Source organism: Perissodus microlepis, chromosome 9 (genome assembly GCF_051167445.1).
Source record: "Perissodus microlepis isolate ML-2025 ecotype Zambia chromosome 9, ASM5116744v1, whole genome shotgun sequence".
In the NCBI taxonomy this organism is placed as follows: domain Eukaryota; kingdom Metazoa; phylum Chordata; class Actinopteri; order Cichliformes; family Cichlidae; genus Perissodus; species Perissodus microlepis.
The window spans coordinates 19,116,623-19,134,045 of NC_140469.1; the positions used below are offsets into that span (position 1 = coordinate 19,116,623).

At 42.5% G+C, this 17,423-nt stretch overlaps 1 protein-coding gene across 1 annotated transcript; it reads right to left on the reverse strand.

The window, feature by feature from the left end:
- Positions 1-3,468: 3,468 nt before the first annotated feature.
- Positions 3,469-12,792, reverse strand: shha (sonic hedgehog signaling molecule a). The gene is made up of 3 exons (XM_084939468.1): positions 12,146-12,792; positions 7,092-7,353; positions 3,469-5,335 (listed from the first exon to the last, which is right to left on the reverse strand). Exons 1-3 carry the CDS (start codon positions 12,443-12,445, stop codon positions 4,650-4,652), a joined length of 1,248 nt encoding a protein of 415 aa, XP_084795594.1. The 5' UTR covers positions 12,446-12,792; the 3' UTR covers positions 3,469-4,649.
- Between the last annotated feature and the right edge of the window lie 4,631 nt (positions 12,793-17,423).

Consider the following 17,423-nt stretch of genomic DNA (forward strand, 5'->3'; position numbering starts at 1 on the left):
ACACTCGTGAAATATGGAAGGCTCTCATTTTAAAAAGCATTTAGAAACAATTTATTTCATTTGATAATTTAAATATCAAAGATGTTTTAATGCAGATCAACTGGAAAACCATCTGGTCCCGCCCTTTGACTCGAGATTTCCTCTTCCCTCGTCGGACATGCAGTTAACCTATCTAACAGTCCGTGCAGCATTTGTGAGTCTGCTTTGACCTCTGGATTGTTCCGGTTTGTTTCAAAGATTTCTAACCTCACTCTTGTCTGACAACTTGACTGATTTTCTTTTCAGTTATAGTCTTAAGACAGTTCCAGTCACTCTGAGAGCCACTAACTTGTAATACTTTGACTTTACAACCACAAGCTTAAACATGTAGAAATCAGGGGTGTCAAACATAAGGCCCAGTGTCCAAAATCAGCCAGGACGACCACTCCAATCCGGCCCACCGGATGGCTTTTAGAAAAGGTGAAGTAGGGAGTAGAGTTTGGACTTTTAACTTTATTTTAACTGAATTTTTTGATCATGTAGAAAAACTTGGACATACTACACTTCTTTAAAATATATATAAATAATATATATATTAAGCTATCTCTGCATTTTGAGATGTGTAGAAAAACTTTACACTGACAAAAAGGGGGTTTCACCTGTCCGGCCCACTTAAGATCAAAGTGGGTTTCACGTGGCCCACAACGTAAAATGAGGTTGATAATCTTGGTTTAAATGCTTCTCACGTCATGCATGTGATGTCTGTGTTTTATTACATTTGAAGAAGTCACAGAGCTATTTATGCTTTAAGAGCCATCAAGGGGACAGAGTGCAGACTGAAGTAGCAGAGGAATCTATTAGCCGACCTTTTGATTGGTGGACGACCTGCTCTACCTCCTGAGCCACAGCCTTCTCTTCCAGAGAATATTCTGCTTTTCCAGTCATTGCTGTTGTTCCAACTTGCTGTACGTGCATTCGAACATATCTCATCTGTTCTCTGAACTTAAGACTTCTGTACCAAGCAGGAGCAGGGGGGCCTGCCTGGATTACCACTGTTTGCTAGCCCAGTGGATGGAGGTTTCCATCTGACGACAGCCGGGTTCACTGAGGAGACACATAACTCTAAAGCAAGTTGCTTCACGGGTTTCACTTCACCAGAAGCTCCTTCCAGCTTCATCGTTGTTATATATTTTATTTATTTATTTATTTAACCTGGTGTCATCATCTCGGATGGTTTGACGCTACAAATAATGATTGAAATTCTGACCGAAACTTTTAACTTGTGGTGTGTTTTCATCCCGATCACACGAGTCAGAAGAAGGGATCGTGTTGTCTGCTGGATTATTAAAAAAAAACAAAAAAAAAACTACTGCATTTGGTCTGTTTTTTATGTCTTATATTTTGAAAATGATTCAAGATATTCAGTATTTTATGTAAATTGAAATTGTCACATTTGATACCAGAAACAGGTCTGAAATAAACTTCTTGGTGACCTTTCTGTCATTTAGCCTTGTGTAACTTTGAGTAGAAATAGATGAAGCAGAATGAGTCCCAGCTAAAGAACTATTTTGTACTCTTACTTGCCTTAAAGTTAAGTAGTGCTCATTTGTAAACCCTTGTTACTGGTAGGGTATGCTTTCTATAAGTCAGAAGTATGAGGGACGAATGCTTAGCACTGTTACCTTGCAGCAAAGTTCAGGGTTTTAATACAGGCAGCATCACTCTGGGTGGAATTTGTGTTCCTCGAACAATCAGAAACTTAATGCTGCTCAGCTCGGCCAAATATCAGAGTACAGAGTGTAGAAAAGGGGCCAAAAGGTGTAACTATGTAGCTGTGATTCTGAAGTGGAAAACTTGTTGCAGTGTGTTCACTTTAAACCATAAACCAGTATCAGTTTATTCAAATTAAATAGTTTAGTTGGAAAACCACAATTGCCATTTTTAACCAAAGTGATGGGTGCATACTCTCCCATCTCTGCAGGCCTGTATCCATCCATCTATCCATGCTGGCCTGTCACAAAAAGTTCTGCTTTCTTCTTTGCTCTATTAATACTACATTAGTAGGAATAAAGGGACATCTCTCAATTAAGGCCTTGTGGATTTCTGCTTCCCTCTAACTTGCCACTTCCACGTTGAGCACTCTGCTGGCTGCTGCCGCGAAGGAGCAAAAGCTGCCTGCAGAGAGGACAAGCTCTGCCGTTTGCAGAACTCTCTTAGAAACGGGGGAGTTTTGTTTTTGCAGAATGCCAGACTGTTCATGTTTGCAAATGTCAACATTTGTAAAAGCCGTCGTTGAGCTCCAGCAGACTGAGGGCCCCCAGAGGGATTAGAGGAGGCTCTGTTTACCTGCTCTGAGGAATGCTGCCCTGCACCAACGCTTTTGTATCTGACAGGCACCCAAGGTCACAGTGCCGGGAGAGATGGGCCGCTTTGTCCCTCCCTGAAGTTTCCACCTCACAATATCAACAGCACAACACAATGCGAGAGACGAAAATGGAATTCCTGCTCATGTTGCAACAGTGTTCAGAAACCCAGGTTCAGAGGCCCCTTTTACCTTTGATGGGTCTGAGTGATTCACCAGCATTTATCTTTTTTTATGTGCGTGGGCTTTTCTTTCTTTCTTTTTTTTAATTTGAATTTATAGTCTCACATTTTCAGAACTGCTTTTGTTCTTCTGCTTGACTGTATGATTTTGCTCCCAGCTTTACAAACACTTTGACTAGAGTTGGTTATATAAAAATCCTTTTTCCAGAACTTAATTCAGGTTTTACGTTAAGTATTTACACCCAGCTGCAGAATATCACTTCCAATTGTCTAATTTAACCACAAGGTGTCGCCCTATCACTGAAGATGATATCTCCAAAAAAGCTAATGCAGTAATCGATTTGAGAAGATGTGCAGCCCGATGCCAAAGCGCTCCACTAGAGGACAAAAACGCATCTCTGAGAGCTCACTATTAAGTGCTGCATGCGCACTATAAGTCTATGAAAATACTACAGGATTATAGTGATTTGTTAAGACTAACAAAGCTGTAATGTGGACTAGTGGGACTGCAGCGTTTCTTTATAATGAGCCCCGACTGTCAGTTACTGTCGGATGGAGCGATCTGACCTGAACCAGCAGACGCCGAGAGGCAGACCTGTGGCCAACAAAGACGCTTGTGTTTAATTTGTCTGCGCGTTGGAAGTTATTTGCGGAGGGCAGACCTCGTTAAATTTGACATAGGCTTTCAACATTTCGCAAGCATGCAAAAGGTAGATCAAAGCGCAATATTCTCCCAGTTTTTTGTGCGTAAGCCATCAAATAGGCTGTGGGGATTTTTTTTGGCGGGGGGCGGGCGTGAACCAAGCCAATTGATATATCTCTTGACGGAGTCCAGATTATAATTTGGTTGTAAATGTCCAAATAATATGGCCAAAAAGCCCCCGTTCTTCCCACTACTGTGTGGTTCCTCTGGCACTGTTTTTTGAAAAAGACATATAACAACTCCAAGTTTGAAAATGTTCTTTATCTCATTTTATAATAAACATATAAATAATAAATTCTAGACATTTTTTGACACATCGCCCTGTTATGAAAGTTAACTGGTAGGTCTGCCTATATATAGTCTATTCAAACTGTGCATCAGCCTGCAGTTCATTTCTATAAAACTATTTCCCTATTACAAAATATGAAAAGAAAAATAAGATTTTAGTACATTTACAGGAGTTACTTATTAATTTATTTAACGAAACGGTTTCAGTACTACTTTAACTGTTACTGAATTGTCAGAATCTGCATTTGATATTATTTTTTCTCAAAAGAAAACAGAAAAGAAACACATACACATAAAAAAGCAGAGAATGCAGACATGGGGCAGAATATCTGTCCCTCTCCAACAACTGAAACGAACAGTTTACAAAATAATAAAATTCTTAATAAACCAAGCAGTACAAGATTTTCCAACACTTTCCCAGCTACTGTATTTAAATTAAAATATATTTTCATATCTTACACTATTTCAAATAACGAAATGTGATTCGGTAGCGATCTGTCAAAATCTAATTTACAATTCTGTGTATAAAAATATAATTTATGGAACCCCGCGAGGGTACTTTTTTCCTCTCTCCCCAAAATATAACAGTCAGCTGAGATATATATATATATATATATATATATATATATATATATATATATATATATATATATATATATATATATATACATGAAACTTACAGCCTGTCAAAGTCAGTTCCGTTTTACATGATCTTCTTTCTGTTTCCGATTTTTTTTTCCCATTTTTCAATTTTTTTCTTCATTTTTCCTTTCTTTTTTTTTTGCATTTGATATTTACAAAAATAGATTATGCACAATTTGCTGCTCACACAGTTTCAGAATCCATTTATGTGACAGCAGCAGAGTTCACATGAGAATAAATTATTCAAAGAGAAACTTTTTAAGGCTCCATTCATTCTTTGAAAGGGGGACACATCATGGAAAAGTCACTGAAATAAATATCCCAACTCCGCTGGGGCCCTTGTCATGTCACGTCTGTCTGTCAGTTCGCTTTTTTTCTTTCTCTCTTTCTCTTTTTAATTATTATTATTATTATTATTATTATTATTTGTAATCTACTGTATAGTTCGTGTGTCCTACATTTAAAGTCTCGTTCTGCTCCTGTCGCAGCTGTTTCAACTTGGGTATACCGACATTCCAAGTGGATGCATCGAGTGGCTGTCCAAGAGCCATGTCCCTAATTGATAAAGGATTTTGGAGTACCAGTGCACTCCTTCGTTTTGTACACTGCTTGGGGGCTGGGAGCTAAATAGGAACGAGGACACCCAGTGGGCGAGCCTGACGGGTGCCAGGGCCCAGTGTGCCAAGTCGTGGTCTTCGATCACTGCGTAACAGGACGCAAGGATCTGGTCCACCACGATGGTCCCCTGTGCAGTCACGGGCGCAAAGGAACCCTCGTGACTTTGCGTGTAAATCCGTTTGATGGTCACAGGCTCGAGTCGACTTCGCTCTGCGTCAAAGACGAACACTTTCTGTCCAGGCTGGACTTGACTGGCGAAAATCGCAGACATCCGCTTCTCCGCCTCGCTGGAGCTGTTGCGGCTGACGAAGAGGAGGTGCGCGGCGGTGAGGGTTATTTTCTGGCCCGAGTCGGTTTCGATCACATAGAAGATCCTCCTTAGCATCGAATCTCGGTCTATAAACATGATGAAGTCGGTGTAAATTACATTTCCGTCGTCATCTGCTGTCATGACCCTGTCGCCGCTTTTGAGATCTTTGACTGCTTTCTTGGTGCCATCCTGAAGGGTGACCGTGGAGGATCCGGGGAAGCAGCCGCCTGACTTTGCTGCCACTGAATTTTCTGTTAGAAGAAACAAGAAAAACATTAAGTCGTTTTTCTCACTGCGAGATTTTTATTAATAATTTTTAACGCGTGCAAACAAACATCACATGCGCTTTGAACATTTCCAGCCCAGAACTCATTCAAAGGCCCATTCATAATAATTTAAATTGATTGAAAAATCCACCTTTATCTGTATTTTTTCTGCCTCTACACAACACGATGGGCCATATGCATTTTGCATAATGATGTCGGCTCCTTGATGCCAGATGCGTATTAGCTTAGCCCACGTTGTCTGAGACGGGAAAACTGAAAGCCCTGGCTCATCTATTCTTAATTAAAAACCCCAATGAAGAGCAGGCATTGTTATTCTAAATCAACTTGTGGATCGAGCTACTCTCCGTAAAGAACACTTACGCCTTTCCCAGCTACTCTTCCCATATTTACTCAGGTGCAGAAACCTCTATGTGACAATTCACACAAATAGGCGACTCACAACTACTATTTACCCAGTGGAGCCACTTTTCCAAGCCTCTCGAGTTGTAGATTTGAATTTAAATGAGGGCCCGGACTCTTAAATGCTTTCTGTTGTGCAACATCAATGTCCCCCCTCTCCCTGTCTACCACCTCTCCCTGCTTTGTTGTCAATCTTGATGACAATAATTTTGGCCTTGGTGGAACTCTTCACATACCAGTCTCTAGGATCACACTGTCCTGCACAGAGGGAGAAAAAAAGGGTTTCCTACTCAGAATTTGGGGCTTTTAATCTTCTTTTAAGATTCCCGAGCATGAAATAAGGTGACAACTGAAAACCAGATTTACCCCAAACCAATTCAACATTGTTCAGCCAAATCCTTTTGGTAAAGTCGCATGACCTCCAATGACACGTCGGCCTAGCTCATACTGTGATCTCAAAACGTGTGTGCTGAATGATAAGTAAGGGATTTATCAATTTAAAAAAAAGAAAGAAGGAAAAAGCACCATGGTTCATCAGTCAAAGTGGAGAAATATTTTCTGGGCGTCATAGGTGTCCAGTAGTGACGGCCTATGTAGAATATGAGCCTCGATAAACCCCCAAAAAACAAACAAACAAACGGAAATGAACGCCTCGAAGAGAAAATTCTTATGATTTTCTCACATATAATTAAAAACGATTACCAAATTCACCTTGCAGCACTTATTTTTATCAGGGAGCGAGAAAAATGTGCTATTTCTAGGTCACGCCGAGCAGCTTCGTTAGACTATGGTAGCGGTTCCCACCAGGAGACAGTGTGGGGCGGTGTAAGATCAAGAAATAAGCTGCAACGAGAAACGCTTATAACGCCTTTAACCGGGAAATGCCTATACATCACTCAGAGAAATGACTACTTACAGTTTCATAAAAACTATCCAGTTAAAACAAATGGAAAGATCTGAAACATCTGACCTCTGCACTTAAATGACCCCTCAAACACTAGGATTCTGTGATTAATCACTGAAATCATTGAATTGATCAGTGGTCACACTTGTCCACAATAACCATCAGATCAGTAAGCCCATGATAAGTATTATTGCGACTCTATTTTACTTTCCCATCACAATCAGCTGATACAATCTAGTCTTGGGGGAAACTTTTCCAGAAGATAAAACAGGACTGCTGCTTCCCTGAGCTGCACCTGTTGTTACAAACGATTGCAATCACGCCTGATGGGAAATGCGCGCCGTTGTCCTACAGCCAGTGGTGCGCATGGCAGATTATCAGCGCAATTCTGTTTTTCTTTTTACTTTGGAGCCATACCTGCTTTCACGGAGCAGTGGATGTGGGCCTTGGATTCATAGTAGACCCAGTCAAATCCAGCTTCCACCGCCAGCCTGGACAGAGTGCCGTATTTGCTCTTGTCTCTGTCTGAAGTGGTGATGTCCACGGCTCTGCCCTCATAGTGAAGAGAGTCTTCTAAATGGTGTCCGTCCTCGTCCCAGCCCTCGGTGACCCGCAGCTTCACTCCGGGCCACTGGTTCATCACGGAGATGGCTAGCGAGTTCAGTTTGTCTTTACATCTCTGTGGGAACAAGAAATGAATCCATGCATCATCGGAACTGCCAGAAACAGCACCACAGTGCGCAAATATCAGCTTTTATGAAGTGAAAATCACTCAAATCACGCGTTGCACTGACACAGCTTAGCTGACGAGAGAAATAGGGGCTGATAAGCGGTCAGAGAAATAAAATATTAGATCACCTAATCAGCCTTCCGACAGATTTATTACATTTCAGCAATTACCCTTTGTGCCAGAAGAACTGTGTGCTTTATCATCATTTCCACCACAGATTCCGGTTCATTTTCTGCGAAGAACATATAAAGCATCACACTGTAGCCCCCACACTCATGTAGTCATAGAAGTGTGGTCGTGCTGGTGTCCCTTCACTCTCTCCTCCTCGTCCTGCATGACTTGCTGTTGCTGTGCGCGCTTGTTTTTTTCTTTCTGTCTGTCTGTCTGCTCCGCACAAAGTTCCAACTTTGTTAAACCTGCACCTGTCTGCTCCCTCATCCCCGCACATTATACCCCTTGTCCCAACTACAAATCGAGGAGGAGCACAACTAATAAACAGCTTTGCTAGGGAGGCTCCTTATCGATCAATATCTATGATTTTAGACGAGAAAGAGAGGATTTGGAACACGATGAGATTTTAGTACATGAGGACTTTTGCCTTTATTGGGAGGACAGTACAGACAGGAGGGTGAAGAGAAGCTCATCAGCAGACAGCAAGGTGGAGAAAAAGTGAAACTAAATGGCCTCGTCCAAGGAATGAAGCATCCCACGTGGCAACGTGGCAACGTGGTCCAGCCAGGACCAACACACTTGGCCCTGGCTGGACCAGGAGACATTCCCCGATCTATTCTAGATCCAGTAGCAACAAAAAGAAGAGGTGAAATGTTTGTGGGCGAGAAACACATGTGCACACACAGCAAAAGTGCCCCCCATGTGTTGTGTAGAAGCTGATGCAAACAGGCTATTTGTTTAACGAGGTTGAGTTACATAGGCTCATATGATTCACAACTTTTTTATATTTAGATATTTATTATATTTTCTCACAAAAACGAGCAGCGCTTTAGTTCATAAATACGCTCTGACGGAGGTAAATTCCACATATTGACCATATGTGTGGATTTTATTGCTTAGAACGGAGAAAAGTAAACATCTGTTAAACCAGATCCGCCAATGTTGCCCGAGTAACAAAAGCATGAACACCACACAAGGGTTAATATCAATTAAAGATTAAAACTGGACCAACTGAGGCCTCTCGCACAACTCCATCCCCCCACCCACCTGACTCCCCTGTTTCCTCTCAGCTGAGGTGAAACACTGGAGCTGAACTGCGTCTCTGATCCTGAGCTTGCATTTCTCAGTGTTAGCAGCAGCGTCAGAGGGCACATCTCGGGTAAGAAAGCTGCTGATGAAATATTGATAAGGCACTGCATTCGCTTCACTGGCCTATAACATATGGGTCTTTGGTCTTGGAGAGGTGCGAGCAGTGACCCTTTTCTATCCAGAAGTGTTGCATTAAAAACAACATTAATACAGTATGAATTCACGAGTCTGCATTAGGCGATGAATGAGGGAGTCTTTTGTCAGTTGCTTGTTTTCTTTAAATTAATAATTGATGTCCAGATGATATGAAGATGATCTTCAAGAGCAGCTGCCGCCTTAAAATATCTGGAGTTGGTTGAACCCTAAGCTCTCCGCGCTCTAAATGAAGATGCTTGGCCTTCTCCAAGACAACTATTCTGGACGCCGAACCAATATGTCAAATAAAACATCACAAAGAGTCTTTTCAGTCCAGCGGCGGAGGGAAACTTTCATTACTCTTCTCCTGCAAAGTCTTGGAAACGTGACATGCCTTCTTAAGTCGAGGTGTTTTGGCTGCTGACTAACAGACTTGTGAAATATCCCAGGATTGCACTGGGGGCAAAGAAGAGCCCACTGCCCTCCCACCCCCACGCCACGGTTGGGACAGTCTGAGGTCTTCAATCGGGGGTTGTTCACACAAATCTACCCGCTCGCATAACAGACAACAAAGTCATATATATCAGTCGCTGTTTTATGAGGATATCACACTTGTAGAATGTGTTGAATTAAAAAAAAAAAATAAAAAACTCTCCTTAAAAAACCCCTTCTGCATACTGAGAGAGACTGTCGGAGTCAAGAGCCGTAAAGCTTAACCTATTTATTAATTCATTAGGTCGTGTGCCGCAAATCAAGCCAAATTCTGCTCAACCACCATGAAGCCCAGCAGGGCGCCTTGGACCGGCGCTTTGTGCTCGGGGTAAAGTTGTTCAACAGCCTGCCTCTTAATCTTTTCACAAATGATTTGGTTAGAGGAAACACTTATCAGCTACCTGTCAGTGCAAACAAGCCGCCAGCTCATCTCGTTTCCAACTCGTTTGCACTGCAGGCTCTTAACACTGTTACGCTTGGAGGGGGAGAAAATAGATGAAAACGCCGTTTAGTCTGGCACTGGGTCTAATGTAAAAAAGTAACCCCTGACATTGTGGCTTACAGTTTCACTTGTTTAAAGAGGGCAAATCAAAGTTGTTGTTGTTTAATTTTAAGTCATTTTATTGCCTTAAAAATCCCCTTGGAGTCTTATTTTGTCCCACTTTTCTGCGTAGAATGTCACTTAACACAAGTTGAATTCACGAGGGTCAGCGACAGGTGAGCATAAGTCTAAAAGCGGGCGAAAGTGATGGTCCTAATGAAGTCAGGACCCGTCACTTCGTGTATCTATTCGTAAATGTCTCTAAAGCGTATTTGTTGGCAGCTCTCTGGGAGTGCGCTGTGTCAAACTAGTTAGGAGTGCTTGTTCAAGCGCTTCTTCGAGTATATAATCTTGGCAAGACCTCACTAAACTGATTGACTGATTAATTCATTTATTGCACATATCTAACGGGGCTACTCTAGACACGTGTCTTGTTTCATTTATAAATACAACACCTATTTTCTAAACCGCGAGATAACGAAAGAAGTTCAAGGCATTCATGCGTAAAACTCCGTGCGTAAAAACCCTCTGGATTCATGCATAAAGCCTTGGCACGGCGTAAATCCCCATGTGATAATGCTTATGTTGCTTGCAGCTACACTTACTCTCCTTTGGGTGCACATGCTTCAATCTGGTGGCTTTACAGTGTCATATATAAAAAGGATAATCACACCTGTTTTAACTTACTGTGGCCTCCCGCTGACCAAAGGTTCTAAGTTCAAACTGTGTTTCAAGCCCCGGCGAGGGGCGCCTAAAAGTTCTTTCGTGTACATTTTCACACTTAGAGTCGGTCGCCGTGTTTTCTGTAAACAGTCAAGTGGGAAATGGATCACGAACAAACCCAAATAAATCCGACAAACAAAAAGAAACCCCCAACAGGCCACGCTGCACAAGCGTATGGTGCCACATGTAATCACAATTTATCAGCTCTTCCACCTCCCACCGTTGTTCGTTTTGATGCTGACCTGCAAAAGCAAATCCTTATAGGCATGCGGGTCTTTTTACTCAGAGTAAAAGCTTGGATTAAGACAGGTGCTTCTTTAGTTCAAAGATTCTCGAAATAATGGTTAAATTAAACTATGTTCCTGCTAGAGACCTGGAAACCCCCACGGAGAATCCGTTTAGGTCTCTAACCCCTCGCCTTGGTAATCACATCCTCACACTACTGTAATTTCACGATCCCTGCGTATGAGAACCTATAGGTGTATCGCAGAGGAGATGTGGGGAGGGCTGAGCGACGCACGCACTGTGAATATTTTATTGGAGCTCGCCCTCATGCGTGGTGCTAGGCACGGGTTCAGGGACACCGGCGCGCGCCTGGCTTCATCACCACCAGCAGCACCACCATCACCACCTTCATTTTATTATTACTGAGCCAATATCACCCAAGAGCTTTTTAATAATTCACCAGCATCTAAGTGCTAAAAGTCATGCTGAAGAGACGCGACATCCTGCAGCCTGGAGAGAAATCAAGGCATGTCTCCGATGTATGTGAGCCTCTTCTTAGCTGCACTGAACCGGGTATAAGGTTTTAAACTGACTGGCTGCAAGAGGATGAGATATTTAAAACAGACGCCATCCTTCGTGCAGGTGTATTGTAAAACACACCAGCACTCCTGTGCGCCTTGCTCGTGTAATTGGCCGAGTCCCACCCATTTACCAAGGCCTGGACACTCTCAAAGAAATGTCAGTTTTCATGCACAGATGCACGCCACGCGAAAGGCTAAATTACAGAAGGCTGTGCAAGGAAACGTCTGAATGAGCTACGCCATGCCTCAGTAAGCCCGGCTGTTAAAGCGATGCGCATCCCCAGGGCTGGGGTAAAGAAAAGGCGCTTAAACAAGCTGCAACGTAAAGCCGAAATAGGCAGCAAACACAGAAAGTCTGCATGAAATCTAACATGGACGTGCCCCTGTAAGGCAACAAAACGAGCCTCCCATAGATACAAATATAGATATGAGGCGAGGGGCACATTAATATTTTAAATACACTGTCACAATCATGAAAGCCGAGTGTCCTGACTGTCCGCCTGCACATCACTTATCCAGCTGGATTTCTATATTCGCTTCAAGCCTGCAGCCTTTGGAAACTCCCATGCTGGTGTATAAAGCGCATCTGCCTTTGCAGTGAAGTTAAAAGGCTCAGTGTGAAGAGTTCAGCAGCGGGTAAAACAGACTTCACTTAAGGTGCGCAATCAGTCTGACAAGGGGGTTGTTGCAGTACGCAGTGATGGTGCGTTAGGAAATGGACAGTGGGGGCAAAAAAATAAAAATCACAATAAAATTAAAATAAAAGGTTATTCCGTCTCCTTACCTGAGTCATTAGCCTGTCAGCACCGGTGTTCTCCTCATCCTTGAATATGATGTCTGTGTTATAATTGGGAGTCAGTTCTTTAAATCGCTCGGAGTTTCTTGTGATCTTGCCTTCGTATTTACCGCTTGCCCCGAGGGTCTTCTCCGCGACGTTGGGGATGAACTGCTTGTACGCAAGAGGTGTCAGCTTCTTCGGATGTCTTCTCCTGCCGTAGCCCCTGCCCGGTCCGCATCCCATCCCAGAGGATACCAAGGACAAGCAGATGAGACCGACCAACGCGATTTTGGTCCAGAGCAGCATTTTTTTTTTTTTTTTTTTTTTGTCCTTTAAGATCTCAAACGGGTCACCGCTGCTATCTCTACAGTCTGCCTCTCCCGGCTCTCGCAGTGTCCTTGTCTCCTCTTCTACTTCGCCTTAGCTTGGTCTCTGTGTGGCAGGTGCGGAAATGAACGCCTCGGATAAATGGTAATAACGGGGCAAATCGAAGGAGGGTTTAAAAAAAAGTAGTGAGGGAATTAAAAGCCACGGGATCTCTAGTCGAGCTGCTGCCGCTTGTGTGTGTGCCTACCGCTTTTACTGCTTTGTATTATAGCACCGATCTATAGGGGAGGGACTTCATTGGCGTCGACTACCCCTCCTGATGTTATCCCACAAAAATCTTAAAAGATTTCTTCCACCTGAGGGTTAGCCTCTGTTTCGAGGAGGAGGGGCTGCTCCATGGGAAAACATCAATTATAAACTGTCTTTTTTTCCCACCCTCCCGTTTTCCAGTGTTTCACAGTAAGTGAAGCACAGACAGGGGAACTTGAACAGTGGTTCTCAAATCTGAAGCAGTGTAGTTTGGTGAATTGATTTGTGTGGGACAACTTTGAGCGCAGAATGCGTTTCCCAGGAGAATAAAACTGCTCATGGACGTGCAGTGCGCAAAGGCTGCATGAGTTGGCTGTGACACCCCATATCCGCCAGAATAAACGCACGAATAGTATGGAATAGTTTGCTTACAGTGCAGTGAGATATGAGATTTCATTAGATTAGATTAGATTGAAATTTGCCTCTAACTTCGCGTCCCTTTCAACAACAACAGCGTGCCAACGTGAATATACGCACGAAATTTGCTTTAAGGTCACTTATTAACTTATTGATGGTTCAAAGGCACAATAAATCTGACAAAACATGGTACTGTAATGTACTTTTTGGACTAATATTATGGAGCTTTCATCAGATCTAAAAAGCAAAAGTTGGAGTAACATCAGTGCCCTCTGCGCGCTCTTGTTTTCTACTTTAGTTTATGCGTAAAAATGCATTTTATTCTCCAAAATATCATTCCATGTGACTATTTTTCAACACATTCATCTTATTTTCACGCAGGTTTCTCAGGAACTCAGATTCAGAAAATGAAGCAGAGTCCTTAAAAATGAAGGTGGGAACGGGACAGACTTACAGCACAATAGTAGACGAGGCTTTAGAAAGCGTTAAAAAAAAGTAACCAAAAGCCACTGTTTATGGGGAAGAACCTATTTAGTGCGTAAAATATACTGATAGTGGGTAGCAACAATATTCTCTCCTACACAGTCAAAACCTACTTTACTCACAGATTCATGGTTTTGAAAAACTAACTTTCCGAAAGGAAAGAAATTATGACTTTTCTCGAGTATTAAAATAGATTTTATTTCAATCACCAACTCAACATTCTCATGGTCTCATTCCTATAATTAAAGGCCAATGAAGAAATATTTTACTGTTGTTGATTAAGGCTGTATGGTACCATGAGACACCACTGTATTCAAATTCAAGGTCCAGACAAAACAGACATCTAAAATAATTCAGGAAGGAAAATTATTTGTGTGATAACAACGAGTAATTAGAGGAAGACGGGCTGTTCTGAGGCAACTTTGGCTCTCATCACACAGACACTGTGGCACAGGTGCTCTGAAGTGAGGACAGATATGCCAGTCTTTGGTGTGGCTTCTCTCTCATTAGACCTCGCTCTGGCTGACCTCCAGTCTGGTGTTGTTTAGTCAGTGCCAGGCTTGTGGCAAAGCAGCTTGGGCAGGTGAGACCAACTGCTGCTCACTGAGACCACGATCATCAGCTCTTAGCCAAAAGATGGTTGGCACGCTGCTGTATAACCCAGAGTAAGAGACTCCACTACCAGCTTTCAGTCTGCAAATCACTACCATCACTCAGTTTTTGCTGCATATGATTGAGATTCTTAAGATGTCTTCCTTAGTCACATTTCAGCGCCGACGTCTGCAGATGTATTCAAACACAAAGCTGACAGCATTTGTGGTGCCCTGAGGGACACCAGAGGCACTGTTTAGCCCCAGGTCAGGTGTCACAGCTCTGGGATAAAATCTGGCATGCCACACAAATGCCTCAAACCCACAGGGAGGTGAAGCAGAGGTAGAAAGAGTCCTCAGAGGTCTCAGTCCTCCTGAAAAAGAGTAATAATACTTATATTAATGCTCACACTAACACAATTATTAAAGCAACAACCTATAAACTAACAAAAGAAAAAAAAGATGTTGAATGAAAATGAATTGTGCTTTCTAAAAACCAAGGTTTGCTGCTGGGATTGAACTTGAGTTTCTACCGCAGAGGAAACCAAGCATCTCTCAGTCAGACCTGGGGCAAATAGTATTTGCAAACATTACACTTCATTGTTTGGTTTTGGCCTAATTCGGTGCCAGATGGGTGGAGTTTGCAACTAAAGGCAAAGTAAATCATTGCACACAGTTTAGACAATTAAAGTATCTGCATCTATTTGGCGTGTGAACTTTTATTTGAGCATTTGCCTTGATCAGACGTCTTAAAACAAACACCTTCTAAGATCCCAGATTTGTGCCATTATGTCACATTATGTTACTCTTTTATTTACAGTGGATTTGCATATGAGGGTGATGCAGAAAAGCAAAGGCCAGCTCTCTGAAATAATTCTGGAGGGATTGAGGGAATTACACAATTATTAAGAAGCCTGTTGCATGTGATGGCTAATCCAGTATGAGGCGTGAAAAACGGCCGATGAGTCATCGGTTCGTTGTGTGTCCCATCTAACACTTTACCGTCCAAAATGTGCAAACGCACTTATGGAACCCTCTACCTGATCCATCGCATTGTCCTCATCTGCTGCGTTGCGCTGCCTTTCTTTAGAAGGCTCCCTCTTGTGTCTGACATTCAAAGGAATCAAAAAGATGTGCTTAGAATCAGACTAAATCCACACCCACATTTGATTTCATCTGCCACCGTCTCGATCAAGCACAAGCGAGATGCAACTAGAAGTGGTTGAGTGGAGTTTAACCAGTGTAAGTCCCCCCAATTACTGCTTTAAAGCCTCCTCCTGTCTGAATGTTTTGTAACATTGTTAGACGGATTAGGACTAGAGAATAATCACGCACAAACATATAAGCAGTGTCAGGCTTTCTGTGTTGTTTTCCGTTGCTGCAAATAGGGTTTCCTTTCTCCCAGGCCAACAGAAAGACAGCCCCACCGCAACTCTTTGTGGTTTCTCCTCGCAGGTGGAGTCCGCATTCAACCCTTTATCCTGTTTTGAACTTTTGGCAAACAGTTTATAGCACGGACACGTTGCCATCTATCCTATGAGCATGTGTACTCTTTTGTTAGAGCCACAAAGTTTGAATAATCTTCCTCTAAATGGTTTATCTAAGCCGCACGCATCAAGCATTAAGCAGAGGTAAAGAGTCAGAATTCAGCTGAACAGAATCAGGTGACCTGGAGCTAATCTGTCAAGTACAATGGAAATTTCACAATACAGTATCTAGAATCACAACCCTCAGCATGCCCCGGAGTCTGTAAAGGCATTTTATTTGCACTCTCCTGCCGCTCCCAATACTTAAACATTAAACGCCAAGGCTAGACAGGCAGAACCTCTTTGAACTGCAGGGCAGGGTGAACTCAGTGGGAGGGGAAGGAGTTGAGTGAGTGGAGAACGGGGGGCTGGTGTTTGTGTGTTATTCCACCAGGTGAGTCAGCGCTGGCCACCTTGCGCTGCAACACCATCTCGGTCTTAAGCAACGGTGATAACAGAGGGAACGGCTCAGAGGGACTGACATGTGTCTGTTTACTTTAATGCATAACCGTACTGAGAGTTTCTGATGAGGCGTTGTAAAGAATTTACATTGAAACATCGAAGCTGCTTTGTTTGTGGAAGCTTAACCATGTCTTTAACGTCATAAAGAAAAGTGATACACGGCTGATATTACTTCACTTCTTCTCCAAACAGGTTTCAATGTCATGACGGCACAGGCGGCCGATTTCTTCCATTCGACAGAAAATATCTGAGTTTACACTTTAAGGGGTACAAATGTTATAAAAAGAATAAAAGAGGGGAAACCAAGCAGACTCATGGAAAGCTAGTTTCAGCTGCAGCAACCTCCGAAGGAGATTTGTGTCTCCGATTGGAATCAAACCGGCTAATGCAAATGTGCTAACCACTGCAGTTTATTTTCTTCACCTCTGAATATATTTACTAAAATATAATGACGACATTCATCTCTAGACTAATGCAAATGTTTTTTGTGTGATAAAACATCTAAACAGCTAATACATGAACAAAAGCCTCACAATGTTTACAATCTGAACATCTCTATTTTCCTGAAATCAGTTCTTCCTCACGTAAATGAGTTCATGTACAAACATTCAAGTGGCTCAGTGTGTTTCCAGAAACTGACCTGCGTTCACTTCACCAGTGAGTCCAATGAACCTGTGTCCTACATTAATATTGTAAGGTTGCTACCTCTTATATAAAGTGCCTCGAGACAAAGGTTATTGACCAATAACTGGGGCTATATAAATAAAATTCAATAGATCTAAAGAAAAATATTTGCTTTCAAAGAGTACTTATGTGTCTGTGTTACATCTGTATTATGTCCAGTTTCACTCAGGCTGTATGCCAACGCACTGACACCAAAGGACACCTTGTGCACAACTGAGACACCAGCAGCATTTAATGGGATGTGGCAAACGCATATATGAAAGAGCATCTACTTGCTTTTCAAAAGACGACGAGGAGCAAACAATGTGCAAAGCTCCAGTTTTGTTCTGAAGAAGACTTTTAAAATTTCAAACATTATCTAAGTGAATAAGAGTCTGTGGGGTTTTTGTATCTATTTTCCATAAAAAAAAACCTCAGCGAAGCTCAGGGATGACAGCGTTTCTCCTCAGGGGAGAAAGGTTTGGGCTATTTTGTGACAAATAGATGTGAGGCTGGTCACTTCCTGTGCAAAAACCTCTGCCTGCGGACACAGACCCTAAATCACAG